Consider the following 15,966-nt stretch of genomic DNA (forward strand, 5'->3'; position numbering starts at 1 on the left):
GTTTCGAATTTGTGTTTCTTTTATTTTATTTTTTGAATTTATGATTCGATTATTCTTTTTGGTTAAACCTAGAGTTATATAAGGAAATTAAATATTAGCTTTCCTTAAAAGGCTTTGTCTAGGAAGTGGTGGTTGCTCCCATATCCAAGAAGGCCTAGTGCCTCGTCATGTTTAACCTGGAAGCTAATTTTGGAAATTAATATTTAATTAAATTTATAACATAGGTGGATTTGGATCAATAGTATTAAGTCCCGCTTGCGATCCAAGTCTAAACCATTAAGAACAGATAAGTTAAATTTAGAATTAATAATATTAAGTTCCGTTTGCGATTCCTAATTTAACTTCTAAAGAATACAATACGTTGTTTAGGAAAGGTTCGACACTTGTACAAAATTTTTGTACAGTGGAACCGGTACGATTTTCCTAGGACCAACCAACAAATCACAAAGAAAGTAGTATCTTAGCCAAAGCACACTCTTTCTCATGCCAAAAGATTGGAATTGGTAAGATCAGTACTCCAAGGAGTTGAATGTTTTTGGATGTCTATCCTCCCAATACCATGTGAAGTTATTAGTAAAATTTATGACATATTTACGTGACTTACAATGATGGAATATGGCTCTGCTATGTTGGATCCTATGGAACATCCAAAATAGAAGGGAGTCGCTTTGGATGAGATAGGTCTGTCATCACTACCTTCAGAATGTGGACTTTTCGCATTAGAGAAGTAAGCCTTTGGATTCATCATTGCTCATTAAGCGTTTGTTACATATCCGTCATCATATGATTGTATCTGGTATGTTTTATTTAGGTGTATAATATATTTACCGTTCCAAAAAAAATAAAATTAATTAATTAATTAATGTTATTAGAAAATTACAAGTATAGATTTGTAGAGTGAGATAAAAGAAAACATTTGTTAATGGAACAAAAAAGATGAGTTCAAAAGATTTTGAATATTATTAATAATATAACTTTGCACATATTCAATAGAAGGATTAACTTGAAGAAACTTTGACATGGCATGACACATACTCAGAGATATATTGAATCAATAAGAGGACACGGTACGCGATGGAGGAAGATTGAAGAGTTTTAGTTAATGTAATTAATAATAATTTAATTTATTTGCTTATTCCTTATGCTTTAATCTTGCATAACCCCAATACAAAATATAAGATCACTCTTGGAACAAGGGATATATACTTGATGATTACGATGACTAGTTTTAGTGTGCCTCCCATGCTAATTCAATTTTTCCTGTAATCTAATTTATGCTGAAAAGAATTAATTTTGTGTGATTTATTTTTTTTTAGCAATAATAAATCAAATTAAAAATTTTACTATAATTTAGTCATTTATGAGAAAACAAATCGAAAAGATGAAAATTTTAAGTTAAATTGAATTCCTTTATTTATATTGATTTTGTTATCAATATAACGTATTAATTGATATAATGAAAAAAAAATATTTTTTTAAAAACCATTTATGATAGAATTTAATTAATATAATAGATACCTAATTGAATTTTCGTTCAGTTTAATTTGGTTTTTTAAATTTGAAGTGCAATTTTAGAGATTATTTAGAAATTAGCTAATTATTAATAAAAATCAAGTTTTATAAGAAGAAATTAAAATAGAATATATATATATATATATCTTATTATTTAATTAAGAATCTATACCCTTTAATAATAAATTTTCAATTGATTTGGTGAAACTCAAAATTAAATTAAGTTAATGTGTAATTTTAACTTCTTATCCTTCTCAAATCACAAACGCATCAATCCATTTATATCGATTATCTTGAGATATAATTAATAACCTAATTTTTACTATTTGCATCGCTTCTTCTCCTCGTCGTCTCAATCCTCGTCGATTCTTCAATTCAATGTTCTCTTCTCCCCTTTCTTTCTCTAATTTTTACTACAGCTTTCTCTTTCTTATCCTTTTTATATCACAAACGCATCAATCTATTTTATTTTAGTTTTTCTACATATTGATATAGTTACATCAATCCATCTATATATCATCGATTTTTTAGAATAGTCGCATTTATTTATCTCTGTATTTTATCAGTTGTCTCATCAATCTGTTTTTGGATGATATAAGATATTCTCGCTAAATAATTTGAGATATAATTAATTACATAACTTCTAATTTATTTTCGGATTTAGAATATTATAATCTTGAAGAATCCCAATTTCTAGTTTTTTTTGCAAAGTGATTGATACAATTACTTTTAAAAAGAACTCAAGCTTCGGTATATTCATATTCTCAGTGATAAATAGTTCAGATTGCTGAGACCAGTACTTTACAATAATAACTCTGATTGAGTATTTTAAAATAATTTATTATTATTGAATAATATTATTTAATTAATTGAGAGTAAATATTTATTTTATAAAATTTACGTATTATATTACACACGCTAACATGTGTGCTATGAATAGTATAAAATATAAAAATAGAACTCAATTAGAAATTAAATGCGATTTGATGAAGTTATCTTTTCAGAACATACAAAATTGAACAAACTTATCTTTTAAATAAGTTGGGGAAGTAAATTATGTAGCAGCTACTATAATATTATAGCTACTACATCGTCGAAGTAGCTGTTATAGTGTTATAGTTACATGTCGAAGTAGCTACTATAATATTGTAGCAGATAGCTGTCGAAGTAGATACAACATTGTTGTAACAGTTAACATTCCAAATAGCTACTACACCGTTGTAGTAGTTATCTGTTGAAGTAGCTGCTACAATGTTGTAGCAGTTAGTCGTCGAAGTAGCTGCTACACTGTTGTAGCAGTTACCTGTCGAAGTAGCTGCTACAACGTTATAACAACTAGCCGTCGAAATAGCTGCTACAATGTTGTAACAGTTAGTATTCGAAGTAACTGCTACACCGTTGTAGTAGTTACCTGTGAAATAGCTACTACAACATTGCAACACATAGACATCGAAATAGCTGCTACACCGTTGTAGCAGTTACCTGTCGAAGTAGCTGCTACACTGTTGTAGCAGTTAGCATTCCAAATAATTGCTACAACGTTGTAGCAGCCAACATTCGAAGTAGCTGCTACAACATTGTAGCAGCTAAAATTCCAAGTATCTGCTACAATATTGTAGCTGTGAAGACTCGATTTTGGACATGGAGATGGATACTAGTGGACACTATGCTAAGTTGCAATGGTATAGTGACCATTCATCTAGCCATGACTCTTTACTTAGCCTTTTTAATAGATGACCCCTCATTTAGTCATGACCTTTCATCTAGCCTTTTTAATGGATGACCCTTCATTTGGTCATGGCCCTGATCAGCAAGCCTTTTAATGGATGACCCTCCATCTAGTCATCTCTTCATATGTCTTGGCCACCCGTTCATGCCTATAAATAGCTAAGGCATTTGTCTTCCAAATGGGCACTCAAACCCTTTGAAAATCAATGCCAAACTATTGAAAACTTTCTATCCAAGGGCTGCAAAAATTCATCCAAATCTCAACTACATTTCATTCAAGTTTCTGCCCAAGTTTCGATCAACAAGTGCAAGTTCAAGTCTCATAAAGTTTTTATCCAAAATCGGAGAAGTTTCTAACCAGGTAAGTGGGCTTTTCGTTTTTCTTCCCTTCTGATATCGTGAGTTTGACATGTTGCATTTTTTGCTCCATTCAATCCATCATTTTTTATTGATCATTTTATATTGTTCATTCATTTTTTTTATTCCAAGATACACTGTTATGACTCAAGTTAGATATGATAAAGGGAATTTCCGAAAACATGATAAGATATGACAAGTTATGACCCTGATGCGGTGGATAATAATAACCGATATATAACCTTACTCGTTAAAGGAATTACATATAGGGCACTGATCAGTAACACCATAAAAAACAAGATGATTAATAATGCTATAGTATATGTTTTCAATTAAGTTATGTTTATGTCATGTTTCATAAATTATGTTCATATCATGAATTCTGAATATCTTGCTATACTTTATATTTTGTCGTTCTATGTTCGATCGGCCCCCACTTGCTGAGTGTTTTCCCAAGCACTCACCCCTTACTCTCATCCTCAGATAAAGACGAGGAACAAATTAAGATAGATGAGCAAGTGACGTTTTGGGGCTGGTAAAGAAGTCATGTTCAAATTGATTCTTCCTTTTAGTTCATATTATCTTTACTTGCACACTTCCGTGTTTCGCTTTTGGATTGTAAAGACAATATTTCGTTATATCATTACTAATTTGGTATTTACTTTATGAGGCTTGTTGTTTTCGAGTATTTACATTTGTGAGCAACGTCGGTGTCGATACGCCTAGGTCTCAGGGCGTGACAGTAGTAGCTATACATCTAATAAAGATGAGTAGACAACATATGTGGGAAGTGACTATAGGCATTGTAGCAAGCGTCGGCCTTGTATGTTGTAGCATAAATCCTGCTAATATATTAAGGATCACGGTTGGGAATTACAAATTAAAATGAAACGAATTATCATTGGTTATGAAATAGTCGAATTGATTTTTGGCAAATTCCTTACAAATCATATAAGCAAAAGCTGATAAGAAAGCAGCTAGGACTTGTACGTTGTAGGATATATTATTGTACAGAGTTGAAAACCAGACAATGGAGTACAAAAAAAGCTTACGATTGAGAATGAAGAGGGGTGGTAAGCAAACTAGCGTCGGCTATGTGTTCGGTGGCAGTTTCTCGAGCTTCCAACCAGCTCGAGAATAAGCATGCGACTGTAAGTTGTCTAAGTAGCTTGAAATGCCTTTGCTTTTGCTTGCCCGGCAGGAGCGCGCAGCGACAGAAGATGGAGGTGAAGAAAGAGGCGAGAGCAAGAGAGAGAGCAACGAGGGAAATTTAGAATTTGAAAAATTACTCTCACCGCCAATTTGAATAGAAGGCGGAAGGGGGGAGAGAATAAAGGGAGTATTTTTGCAAAGAAATTGAGCTGGCAACGCCACGTATGCTCATCGCTCATAGTCGCGCACGAAGCATCGCCTAACATATCATTTATGTATATATATATAGAGTGAGAGAGATAATTGTTATACTACAAACCATTTATTATGGATTGCTAAAGACGGCCCTCGTGGCGGGTCCATGTCAAATTTTTATTTTTAAAATACAACTTTTTTCTCTTTTTTTCTTCTTTCTCGCCGAAACTACTCACACCGTGCTCACCACGCCTCCTCGTTCGCCGACCACCCGCCCGCCGGCCGCTTACCCATTGCGGCTGCCTAGACCCACCCCAACTATAGCCTGGGGGACGGTGAACCCGGATTGCGGCAGGCAGTGATCCGGCTTGATCGCTATTGGATTCTAACTGCGATTTGACACTATCATTGTCGGAATCCGATGCGATCAGGGCAGGAATTCAGTGCGATCACAGTCGGAATCTGATCGCTGCCATACCTCAGCAAGTTTACTATTGGATTGTAGCCGAAATTCAGTCGTGATTCGGCCACCACGCTAGCGACGGCAATCGCGACCAGATTTTGGTCGGATTGTGACCGGGATTTTGGCTACGATCCGGTCGGAATCCCAGTGAGGTAGGCATGGTGGGCAGGCGCCCGGCGAGTGGCTAGCGGCGAAGCAGTCACGATTGGCACACGAGTGAGCTGTTTCGGCAAGGAGAGGAGAACGACGGGAAAAAACACAGTTGAGAAAAAGGTATATTTAATAAATTAAAAGAAAATGACATGGCAGGTACACGAGAGCAGTCCATAACAATATGTAGGAGATGGTATGTAGTATAATAATTTTATCTATGAGAATTGTTATGCTACAAATCATTTCTTACAGATTGTCCTCGTGGTAGGCCCATGTCAATTTTTAAATTTTAAAATACAACTTTTTCTCTTTTTTTTCTTCTTTCTTGCTGAAACTACTCCTGCCGTGCTCACTGTGCCGCCTCGCCCACCGGCCACCCGCCCGCCAGCTAGCCACTGCCCACCACCGACAGCCTCCGGCCGCTTGGACCCACCCCAACCATAGCCTGAGGAAAGGTGAACCCTTAGGGGATCGTGGCATGGATTCCGGCCGCAATCCGGCTCGATTGCTATTGGATTCCAGCCATGATCTGGCGCAATCATAGTCGGAATCCAGTGCGATAATGGTCGGAATCCGGTGCGATCATAGTCGGAATTCGGTCGTTGCCAGACCCGATCGATTCACGGTCGGATTGTAGACGGAATCTGGCCGAAATCTGGCTACGATCCGGCCACCATGCTAGCGATCACGATCACTACCAGATTTTGGGATGGGTACCACCGACCCCCATGTGGGCCCACCCATCCCCATGCGTCCTGTGCCGGCAGGATCGAATTAATCCTTTTCAAGAGCATAAAACTTGTCAAACTTGTCTTTTATGCAAGTTGGGAAAGTAAATTATGTAGCAGCGACGAAACCTAGAGAAGTTGTCCATTGTATTTTTACGATCATCCAAGACTTTATTTTATTTTATTTACCATCATTGTAAGCATCGACGACTTTCTTTTATGTATATAAAAATGCATATTGTTAAAAACTGCAAAGAATTGTCTTCGTCTAAATTAGTGGTTATTTACATTCTCCAAATCTTCCAGGCACAACGAAGAAGAGCTTCTGGATCTTTGTTGTTCTAAGTTTCAAGCATAGCTATTAGCTATGGAAGGAGCTTTGGTAGCTGCAACTCGCTTCGTAGCTGACAAGGCGGCAATTCTCTTCCAACTCGACGAGAAACTCAAGGCAATGACTGATATCGAAGAGAAGATGGAGAATCTCAAGGAGTTGTCGACGATTATTGACATGGTGATCGAAGATGTCGAGTCCCACACTTTAAATAAAGATGCTGTGAAGGACTGGTTGAGGAAGCTCAAATACTTGGCCTACGATCTGGAGGATGTAATGGATTGTTACGACACCGAAGCCTTGCGGAGGCAGAGATCATCAATATCTTCTTTCGAGCCGGTGCGTGATTTCTTCTCTTCTAATAATCAAATTGTTTTTACGAGCAGGATAAGTGATATGATAAAAGCTGTAACAAATAGTCTGGATTCTATTTTGCGACAAAAGTCCTTTCTTCCTAATTTGCCACAAAGCAGTGGCCACATGCCACTAAATCCCTACAGAGAAACCCACTCCCGCGCAATAGCTTTGATGTTATAGGGAGAGAATTAGAGAAGAATATGATTGTCGGCATGTTAACAAAGGATGATGATGATGATGAAAGCAGTCATGGTACATTGAAGGTCATTGCCATCGTAGGGATGGGTGGCCTGGGGAAGACTACACTTGCTCAGCTTGTTTTCAATGATGCAAGGGTATCATTTTGAAAGTTCAAGGTTGTGGACAGTTGTGGGGGCTGAATTTGACCTAGCAAAGATAATGAAATCTGTTTTAGAACTGGCTACCAGTGCATCAGTCAATATCTCACAAATAGATTTAGTGAGGCAGAACCTAGAAAAAGCATTATCTGGGAAGAAATTTCTGCTCGTGCTGGATGATGTATGGAATAAAGATCCATTTGAGTGGGGTAAACTGAAAGCAGCCTTAACATGTGGAACTAGAGGAAGCAAAATTTTGGTGACAACCCGGAGCCAACAAGTCTCTTCAATTATGGGCTCATCTAATACCATCCACCAAATACAACAGTTGTCTGGAGATGATTATTTGTACTTATTTCAACAATTTGCATTTGGAGATCAAGCAGTGGATCAAAACCTGATGGAAATTGGTGAAAAAATTGCTAAAAAATGTGGTGGTGTTCCCTTGGCAGCCATTTCTCTTGGTAGCATGCTCCGCATCACTCGAGATGAAACCTATTGGTCCTCGGTATTGAACAGCGAAATATGGCAACTGGGAAATGAGGAAGATCAAGTGTTAGCTGTGCTAAAGTTGAGCTATGACACTCTCCCTCTGCGGTCAAAGAAGTGTTTTGCATTTGCCTCTCTATTTTCAAAAAATGATATAATGGCAAAGGATGAACTGATTAAACTGTGGATAGCAAATGGTTTTGTACGTTCAGAAGGAAATTTTAATGCTGAAACAGCAGGCAATCGTGTCTTTGATGATCTTGTGTTGAGATCATTCTTTCTCTTGGTACCATCTCAAGATGTAATCCGGTGCACGATCCATGATTTGATGCATGATCTGGCACGATCAGTATCTGCAGATGTATATTGGAATTCTGAACAAGACTCGGTGGAAAACATTGGCAAACGAACATATCATTTGAAAATAAGTCTATCAGAGGAATCAAGCATGACTCATGTCTTAGGCAAGAAACCATTGTACTTGCGCACTTTTATGTCCCGACGGGTGTATTCACCTTTGAGGACCAATATGTTTGAAGGCTTCTTAGAACTGAAATTTTTGCGGTCGATAGATTTACCTTGCAATGGCATCATAGAGGTGCCAACATCAATAGGAAATTTGATACATTTGAGGTACCTCAACTTATCTAGGAATGGTATTAAAGTTCTACCTGACTCCATAACCCTTCTCCCCAATTTACAGTATCTTGATCTCAGTTTCAATGAGGAACTTCAAGAGCTGCCAGAAGAGTTAGGGAATATGCAAAGCCTTCGGGAACTTGATTGCCGCCATCTTGATTTTCAAGAGCTTCTACCTCTTTTTTCCCATATACAAAACATTCAGGATCTTGATTTACTACGTGCTCTTTCCCATTTTAATTTTGGATTGACACACATGCCCTGTGGATTGTCACGGCTAACTAATCTTCAAAGTTTAGGTGCCTTTTATGCTGGGGACAGAACCGGTGCATGCTCAATTATAGAACTTGAGGATTTGAAGCTTCATGGAGAAATGAATATTATATTTTCCAAGGATTTTACTAATTACTCTTGTGGTGGAAGAAAAATCTTGAAGAATAAAGATCTTAATGAACTACGCTTAGAGTTTAATGGGTCAGAGAGATATGATAAGGAGATGTTGGACGATCTTTGTCCCAACAAGAGCTTAAAGAAGTTGAGCATATGCAATTATGGGAGCCGACAATTTCCTGCATGGTTGATGGAGTCACAGTTGTCAAATTTGGTTGAAGTTAGCCTTAAAAATTGTCGTGGTTGTGAGCATATTCCTCCGTTTGGAAATCTGCAGTTTCTCAAGAAGCTTGACTTACGGTCTATTAATGGCATTACACATATGGGTGTTGAGTTCCATGGGCACGGAGGCTTTCCTTCCCTTCAAGAACTCATCTTGAATGAGTTGTATAATTTAGAGGAATGGTTAGAATCTCACGGTGTCGACGAGTTGTTCCCCAAACTGCAGAGTCTGAAGATTTTTGCTTGTCCAAGATTGAAAAGTATGCCGAGACTTCCTACAATCCAATACCTTGACATATTTTGGTGCAGTGGGAGTCTACTCTCATGTGTTGGAAGACTGACTTCTCTGTCTCTTCTTCGACTGGTGGAAATGGACGACATGACATCCCTTCCCAACGGTTGCATCAGAAACCTCACATCTTTGACGACATTTGAAATCCAAGGGTGCAAACAACTCCAATGTCTTCCTGGCGATGAAATGCAACACCTAGAAATAATTCGTTCATTGACCATTTATCGATGTAACAATTTGGCATCGTTTCCGTCAGAAGTGGGATGCCTTGGTTCTCTTCGTTCTCTAAGTCTCAGAGGTTGTCCGAGTATAAAGGTGCAGCCAGAAGTACTCGTACAAATCTTGAATTCACTACATAAGTTCCAAATAGAGATTTGTCACAAGAATGTCGATATACGACGGCAACTGCAACACTTGCACACTCTCAAAGAATTGTTTATAACTGGTGTACATGGGAGATATAAGAATCATAGTTATATTGGTCGCAACAATGCCACACAATTAGGTATTTGTTGTTGTGATGAATTGGAGTCGTTGATAACAGCAGAACCAACAAGCAATGTGTTAGAAGAACTATACATAGATGAAATTTTCAAGCTAACGACCTTGCCTGACTGGCTACGGCATCTCGAGTCTCTTCGTGTTCTATCAATCCACAACTGCTCAGAATTAGGACTTTTGCCAAGAGGTTTGAAGAATCTACCTATGTTGGAAACTTTCAGGGTTTCCAACTGCCCACAATTGAAAAGAAGATGCGAAAGGGAGATCGGCGAAGATTGGCCCATCATCTCACATCTGCCATTCATTGATATTTCTTAGGCTCCTCATATTTAGCCGGGCATAGTTCAAAAGGTAAGATACCAAGCCATTTTAGTTGAATAAAATAGATTATGAGTTCATATTGACTTTATAATATATGAGATAATTATATGTATTTGTATTGGGTGCACTTTCTTTCTTTTTTTATTGAAAAACGATGGTGTTCAAACTTGTCCACGCAATATTAACCTTAATCTAGTTCCCTAATATGTATGAATGTTATTAGTAGGTTTCTAAAACTAAAAAACATTTTTAAAACATGGACAACGAGAATCCTTAGAGCTTTCAGAAGTCTTGTGGGAAAAGGCAAAATTTAGACATTTAATACATATATAATTAAATAGAGTACTTAGGGCATCCACAACGGGTGTTAATGCCTCAGCATTAACGCAGACGTGGACACCTTTTTGAGCACTGTAACATTAACGTGTTCAAATCTTTGAACACGTTAATGCTACAAATTCAATTAAAAAAATCGAAAAATAAGCATTAACGCTTGTGCATGTTAAAGCGTTGCGGATGCTCTTATGTCTTGATAAAGATATACAATTAAGGAAGACGCCAAATGCTTTGTTTGCAACATTTTCATATACAACACAATGCATTTGCAATTCAAAGGTGATAACATCGATTGGAGCACTCCAAAAATAACAGGTAAGATGCATTGAATAAGCATTATTTCAATTATATTATAGTGTTGGTATCTTTCATTTAGTAATATTCAATTATGATTTTAGCTCGTTAAATTCATTTGTGCTCACCACATCTTTGGCTTTTCTTTAACCACTAGCTTCATTCTCGGAGGGTTCGGACTCGGCATTGTTGCTCAATCCTACATATATTGTCTTGAAAGTAAATTTGTTTTAGTTGTGACTTTAAAGTTATACATGTGGTTCATTATGTCCCACTAGACTTCATTTTGTTGCTTCATACATTATGATTTTTCTCTCTCAAAGGATTATTGCCATGCGAGAATTTTTTTTTTAATCCAGATATCTAACTCTTCTAACCGAGTAATCCTAAAGATGATCGACTCAACTTCACAGAATTTTTTTCCATCGACTATCAAAATAAATCTAAAAAGCGCTGATAAGTCTTGGAGGATAATCTAGTATCACGAGTGATCTGAGTGCCTTGGACATATGATATGTCTTGGAAGAGAATCAAACTCTCATTGTATTGGGAGTCGTCTCACCTCTTGGTCCCCCGGGGGACTTGTCATGTGAGATCTTGTTGTTGCTTTATGGTGTTGATATGATAAATAAACTACTAGATATTGACATTGAGTAGGAAGTTATGTGATAGTGTTTTCCTCATATGCTGATGCTTTTTTTTTTTTTTTTTTTTTTTTTTTTTTTTTTTTTTGTGTGTATAAAATAGAAAGGCTCTATTGAAATGTTTCTAAGGAAATGAAAATAAATAAAAGCACTTGACTGAAATTGGCACAAGAAGACTCCAAATAGAGGAATCCTCTGTTGGATAAAGTTATCCAAGTTATCGAACATATATGAGGTGTTAGCTGAATTTAAATATTCGAATTAAATTCAATTTACAGTTGAGATAACATGAGCTGATAATCTCAGACTGTTTGCAGAGACTGGTTTCTACCAAGTGATGAAGATAATCTGCACAATATTAACAGAGCGGGCTAAGCGACTAGGCAGGTAGGTCGACCGAGCAAAAAGTTTGTGCAGGAAGATCAGCAAGGCGGGTAGAGCGGCTGACCGGGATGTAGAGCCAAGCGGTCAAGAGCAGGGCGAACAGTGACCGACCAATCGAGTGGGTAGAGCGGCTAACCGGGATGTAGAGCCAAGCGATCAAGAGCAGGGCGAACAGTGACCGACTAGGCGAGCTGACATGCCGAGGTGCAAAGAGACTGGTCGAGCGAACAGGTGCCGATCGGGTGAAGATTCCGAGCGAGTGTAGAGATCGAGCAAATGGTCGGTCAGGCTTTGACACCGAGCGAGCAACGGACGCCCCACCTCCGACTGTGCTTCGAGACTTACTAGGATCGTCTGTTTCCTAGGATAGGACGGCTAACCGTGATCATAAGCAGAACACACAGCAACATGAGTCAACATTGTTCAGTGCAATACGAGCCCTGAATTTGCACCCGCTGCGTACCCACGCGTGAGATAAAGTCCCTCCACATGTATTTGTTCACATCCTCAATGCATGTGAATAAATATAAACCAACCAACATGACATGAAACTTCCAATATAAAACTAAAGTCTCATTCATAATGGAGCTTCTATTCTCTTCCACCTCTTCTCCATTCACACATATTCAACATTCTCAAAAACAATATTGTGACAATCTTTGTAAAAATGATACTCAAGTTATTTTGTGTAAATCTCATTGATAACATTTACAAGCTTAAATCACCACAAGTCCACAATAACATGTGGGCATTTGCCATCATAAATCCTTGCTAATAGACAACTAAAGTGATCAAAAGATATGATCACTTTTTAGACCCCTTAAGGCATGATCACTAATCCGTTATTTTATCGATCCTCTCGGATGGATCTAGTGGCTAGCGCATGAGGTGTTGTCATCATGAGATCTGGGGTTCGAATCTCGGCAAAGCCGAGATAAATGTCTTTCTTATATGCTAGTCACTATTCTAAAGATTAATAGTCGCTCGTGATTTACCTCCTCTGTGTTGGCCTTGGGACGACGAGCGCATTCACCTTTTACCACCACTAATCCGCTATTTTGTCAAGATAAAACTAAGAAACTCGAGTAGGAAACCAATAAAGAGAGGCACATAATTTGGAAAATTTGCAAAGCTACTCTACATCAATAATCTGTTGAAATTCTAAAATCTAACCAGAGAATCTAGTTGTTGAAAGAGGACCAGAATCATAGTAGGCAATTGGTACAACTCACATGTCCAATGGACAATGATTTTGTCTCTTTAATTTCATCTTGCAAGCTTTTTTTTGGATAAGAACAAACAACTATGCATTATTAATGTAATGGTTACTTATCTCTACAATTAACCCGACCTAAGACCGGACCTGGGATCATAACTTTTAGCTGAGAATAATAAGAAGAACAAGGCTTTAAACAATCCAAAATGAAGAAAGACCCTATGCATTCTGAAGGTGTGCCTTCTGAGTGATTCACAGGAGAAGTCCAAAACCATGCTACATAAACTCCATGCCTTTGACCACTAGAAGCCACAGCTATTGACAAAACGCAAACCGCATTATTCCTAGAGACACACAAACAAACAAAGAACAGGTGACTAGCTAACCTTTTTTAAAGCTTTACAAATTGTAATCCATGTACGAGACAAAACGGTGGAGGATTGCTTCGAGTACATCTTGAATAACCTACTTCGTCTTCCTCCTGCAAAAACACATGGATCTGGTTAGTAGACGCATGCTTGAAAGATCAAGTATTGTCAACTCTAATTTTTTATTTAAAGATAAAGTACATCCAGGCTTTCTTGATGTCACATTATTAATTATTTCAACCTGGAAGAACAAAGAGAAAACACACAGGAAAAGAATTGCATCCAAAGAGATCTGCATTCCATGATCGATTGGATTACCTTCTCTTCATCATTTTAGAAAGGCAAGCTTTTGGACGTCGAGGTGATAGTGAGCTTCTTGAACCGATCCGACGGCGTGAAGTCCGGCAGCAATTTCGCTCGCCGGATGATCCTTCGCATGTTGCTTTGCAAGCTCTGCTGCACTAATTCCTTCACAGCTTTCCTCTCCTCGCTCATCCCTTCTGTCGCTGGTGCTATCGGAGCCGCACGCCCGGACAGTGGCGCCGACACTGCCAACGTGACCGAACTGGAAGCGATGTTCGACACTCCTTTGCCTTTGTCGCCCGTCAGAATTTCCAGAAGACGGGAGGCGCGCTTCTGGGAGAGCAGAGTGCCCAAGAGAGCGACCTCCAAGAGGGCAGAGACGGCCCCGGCGGCGACCATTGCAGCCCGGTCGCTGTGCCCTTTGTGGGCCATCACCATCAGCACGTACACCGCGATCTCCTGGCATGCGGCGGCGTCGCACCACCCGAGGACGTCGACGAGGATGGCGAAGGCGTCAGGGGAGCGGCTCAAGGCGCGGCGCCCCTCTACGTAGGCAACGAGGTTGGAGAGCACCGCGAGGGATCGTTCGCTCACGGCCATGTCCCCGATAGAAGCCAGGAGAGAGGGGACGGTGCCGGCGTCGATGAGGAGGGGAAGATTGGAGAAGGCGATGGAGAGGTTGAAGAGCGCGCGGAGGGCATCTTGCCTTGCAGTGGGGCTTGTGTCAGGGTTTTGGAAGGTGGATAACAAGAAGGGGATCGCGCCAGAGGCGCCGATGAGCGGCTTGTTGGAGTCGAACGCGCTGAGGCCGAGGAAATTGGCGACGATAGCTTCGGAGACCGCCAAAGAGCTCCCGGACTCGATCAAGCGTAGCATCTTGTGAACTGCGCCGGCCTTCACGATCGACGCCTTGTTCCTGGAATCGTACGCATGGATAAGAAATCGTAATAAAAACAAAGGCAAGAACAGAGCTTCGATCTCGCTTCGAGGAATATGGGGCTTACAACTCGCTTCCAATCCCTAGATTGAGAAGCGCGTATAGCGCGGCGATCTGGCCGTCAGGCTCCTCGGAGTCCAGCATTGCGACCAACGGAGGGATCGCCCCAAGCAAAGCGAGCATCTCCCTGGCCTCGGGGTTATCCTTGGCGAGTCTGCGCACATCCGTCGCGGCCGCCATTCTGCGAGCCTTGCTAGCATTCCAGCCTTCGAGCTGCATCAGGGTCACCACGCGCTGTAGCTCCTCCAAAGATGTGATCTGTCTTCCCGCCGCGTCTTCGGCGACATCGACGGCGACGGAATCGGCGGCCTCTTCATGCAGCAGCTCAGCGAGCCGCTCCGAGCCTCTGGGACGCGAACCGATAGGTCGGGGCTCGGCAGCGTCGACGATCTTTCCTCGCGCCGCGTCTTCGGTGGCATAGACGGCGACGGAATCGGCGGCCTCCTCCTGCAGCAGCTCAGCGAGCCGGTCCGACCATCCAGGACGGGGACCAATAGGTCGGGGCTCCGCAGCGTCGACGCCTCCACAGACCTTACGACGGCCGCGGGCACCGCAGGCGATCGCATCGAGGAACCGGCGGCGGAGGGCTGCAGGAGAGAATGCAGGCCAAAGGCGGAAGCTGCCAGCGACGGGGTCTGGGCGTTCGCACTCGGCCATGGCGGGTGATCAATAGGCGTGAGCTTTTAGGAAGAAGGCGTGCAGGAAAGGACCGAGAAGACGAAGGCGGAGCTTGGAGAAGAAGCTTGCCACACCGAGGCTCGCCCTCTCTCTCTCTCTGCGTGCGCCGTGCGTGCAAAGATGTGCACTACTATTAAATGTTTACTAAATATGGTAACGTGGTCCTAAACCTAATCAATACATGTATTTTTCAATTATTTTTTTTTTTACTTCTAAAGAATTTTAGAGATTATGTGAATGTATTTTGAATTTGTTATTTGTTTTTTACTTCAAAAATACGAAAAAACATAAAAATTAGTTGAATAGTTCGTGCATTTTTAACTTATTTGTAGAGATAGTAGATAATCAGCAATTATATGAAACAAATACACATATTTATAATAATTATTATTAATCATGCAAAACTATTATCATATAACTACTTAATCTTTTTCCCATCATTACGATAAATAATAGTAAAGTGATTGTAATTATGTTAGTCAAAAGTAATGCAAAGAGGAGCAGTGTCCAATACATTGGGGTAGGGAATCAAGATTCATCATTCATGTGAGGGAGCAGGAACAGTAGTCATATTATAA

At 39.9% G+C, this 15,966-nt stretch overlaps 2 protein-coding genes across 3 annotated transcripts; one reads left to right on the forward strand and one right to left on the reverse strand.

Annotated features, from left to right (window-relative positions):
* Window positions 1-7,375: 7,375 nt before the first annotated feature.
* On the forward strand, window positions 7,376-10,165 carry LOC121991555 (putative disease resistance protein RGA4). The gene has a single exon (XM_042545549.1). It carries the CDS (start codon window positions 7,376-7,378, stop codon window positions 10,163-10,165), a length of 2,790 nt encoding a protein of 929 aa, XP_042401483.1.
* Window positions 10,166-13,268: 3,103 nt separating this feature from the next.
* Window positions 13,269-15,877, reverse strand: LOC121989569 (U-box domain-containing protein 12-like). Of its 2 annotated transcripts, XR_006114282.1 has the most exons (4): window positions 14,718-15,877; window positions 13,729-14,629; window positions 13,429-13,523; window positions 13,269-13,357 (listed from the first exon to the last, which is right to left on the reverse strand). XR_006114282.1 is itself a non-coding variant. In XM_042543689.1 (3 exons), the coding sequence occupies exons 1-2, from the start codon at window positions 15,365-15,367 to the stop codon at window positions 13,744-13,746; spliced, it is 1,536 nt and encodes a 511-aa protein (XP_042399623.1). In that variant the 5' UTR covers window positions 15,368-15,877; the 3' UTR covers window positions 13,269-13,523; window positions 13,729-13,743. The 2 variants fall into 2 exon arrangements, 1 of the variants encoding a protein (XP_042399623.1); XM_042543689.1 differs by having other exon boundaries at window positions 13,269-13,523.
* Window positions 15,878-15,966: the final 89 nt, after the last annotated feature.

Source organism: Zingiber officinale, chromosome 6B (genome assembly GCF_018446385.1).
Source record: "Zingiber officinale cultivar Zhangliang chromosome 6B, Zo_v1.1, whole genome shotgun sequence".
Taxonomy (NCBI): domain Eukaryota; kingdom Viridiplantae; phylum Streptophyta; class Magnoliopsida; order Zingiberales; family Zingiberaceae; genus Zingiber; species Zingiber officinale.

Coding starts and splice junctions, on each gene's coding strand:
- LOC121989569 (XM_042543689.1), bottom strand. CDS start 15,367: ATGGCCGAGTGCGAACGCCCAGACCCCGTCGCTGGCAGCTTCCGCCTT. Junction 14,630..14,717: donor CTAGGGATTGGAAGCGAGTT/GTAAGCCCCATA, acceptor GTACGATTCCAG/GAACAAGGCGTCGATCGTGA.
- LOC121991555 (XM_042545549.1), top strand. CDS start 7,376: ATGAAATCTGTTTTAGAACTGGCTACCAGTGCATCAGTCAATATCTCA.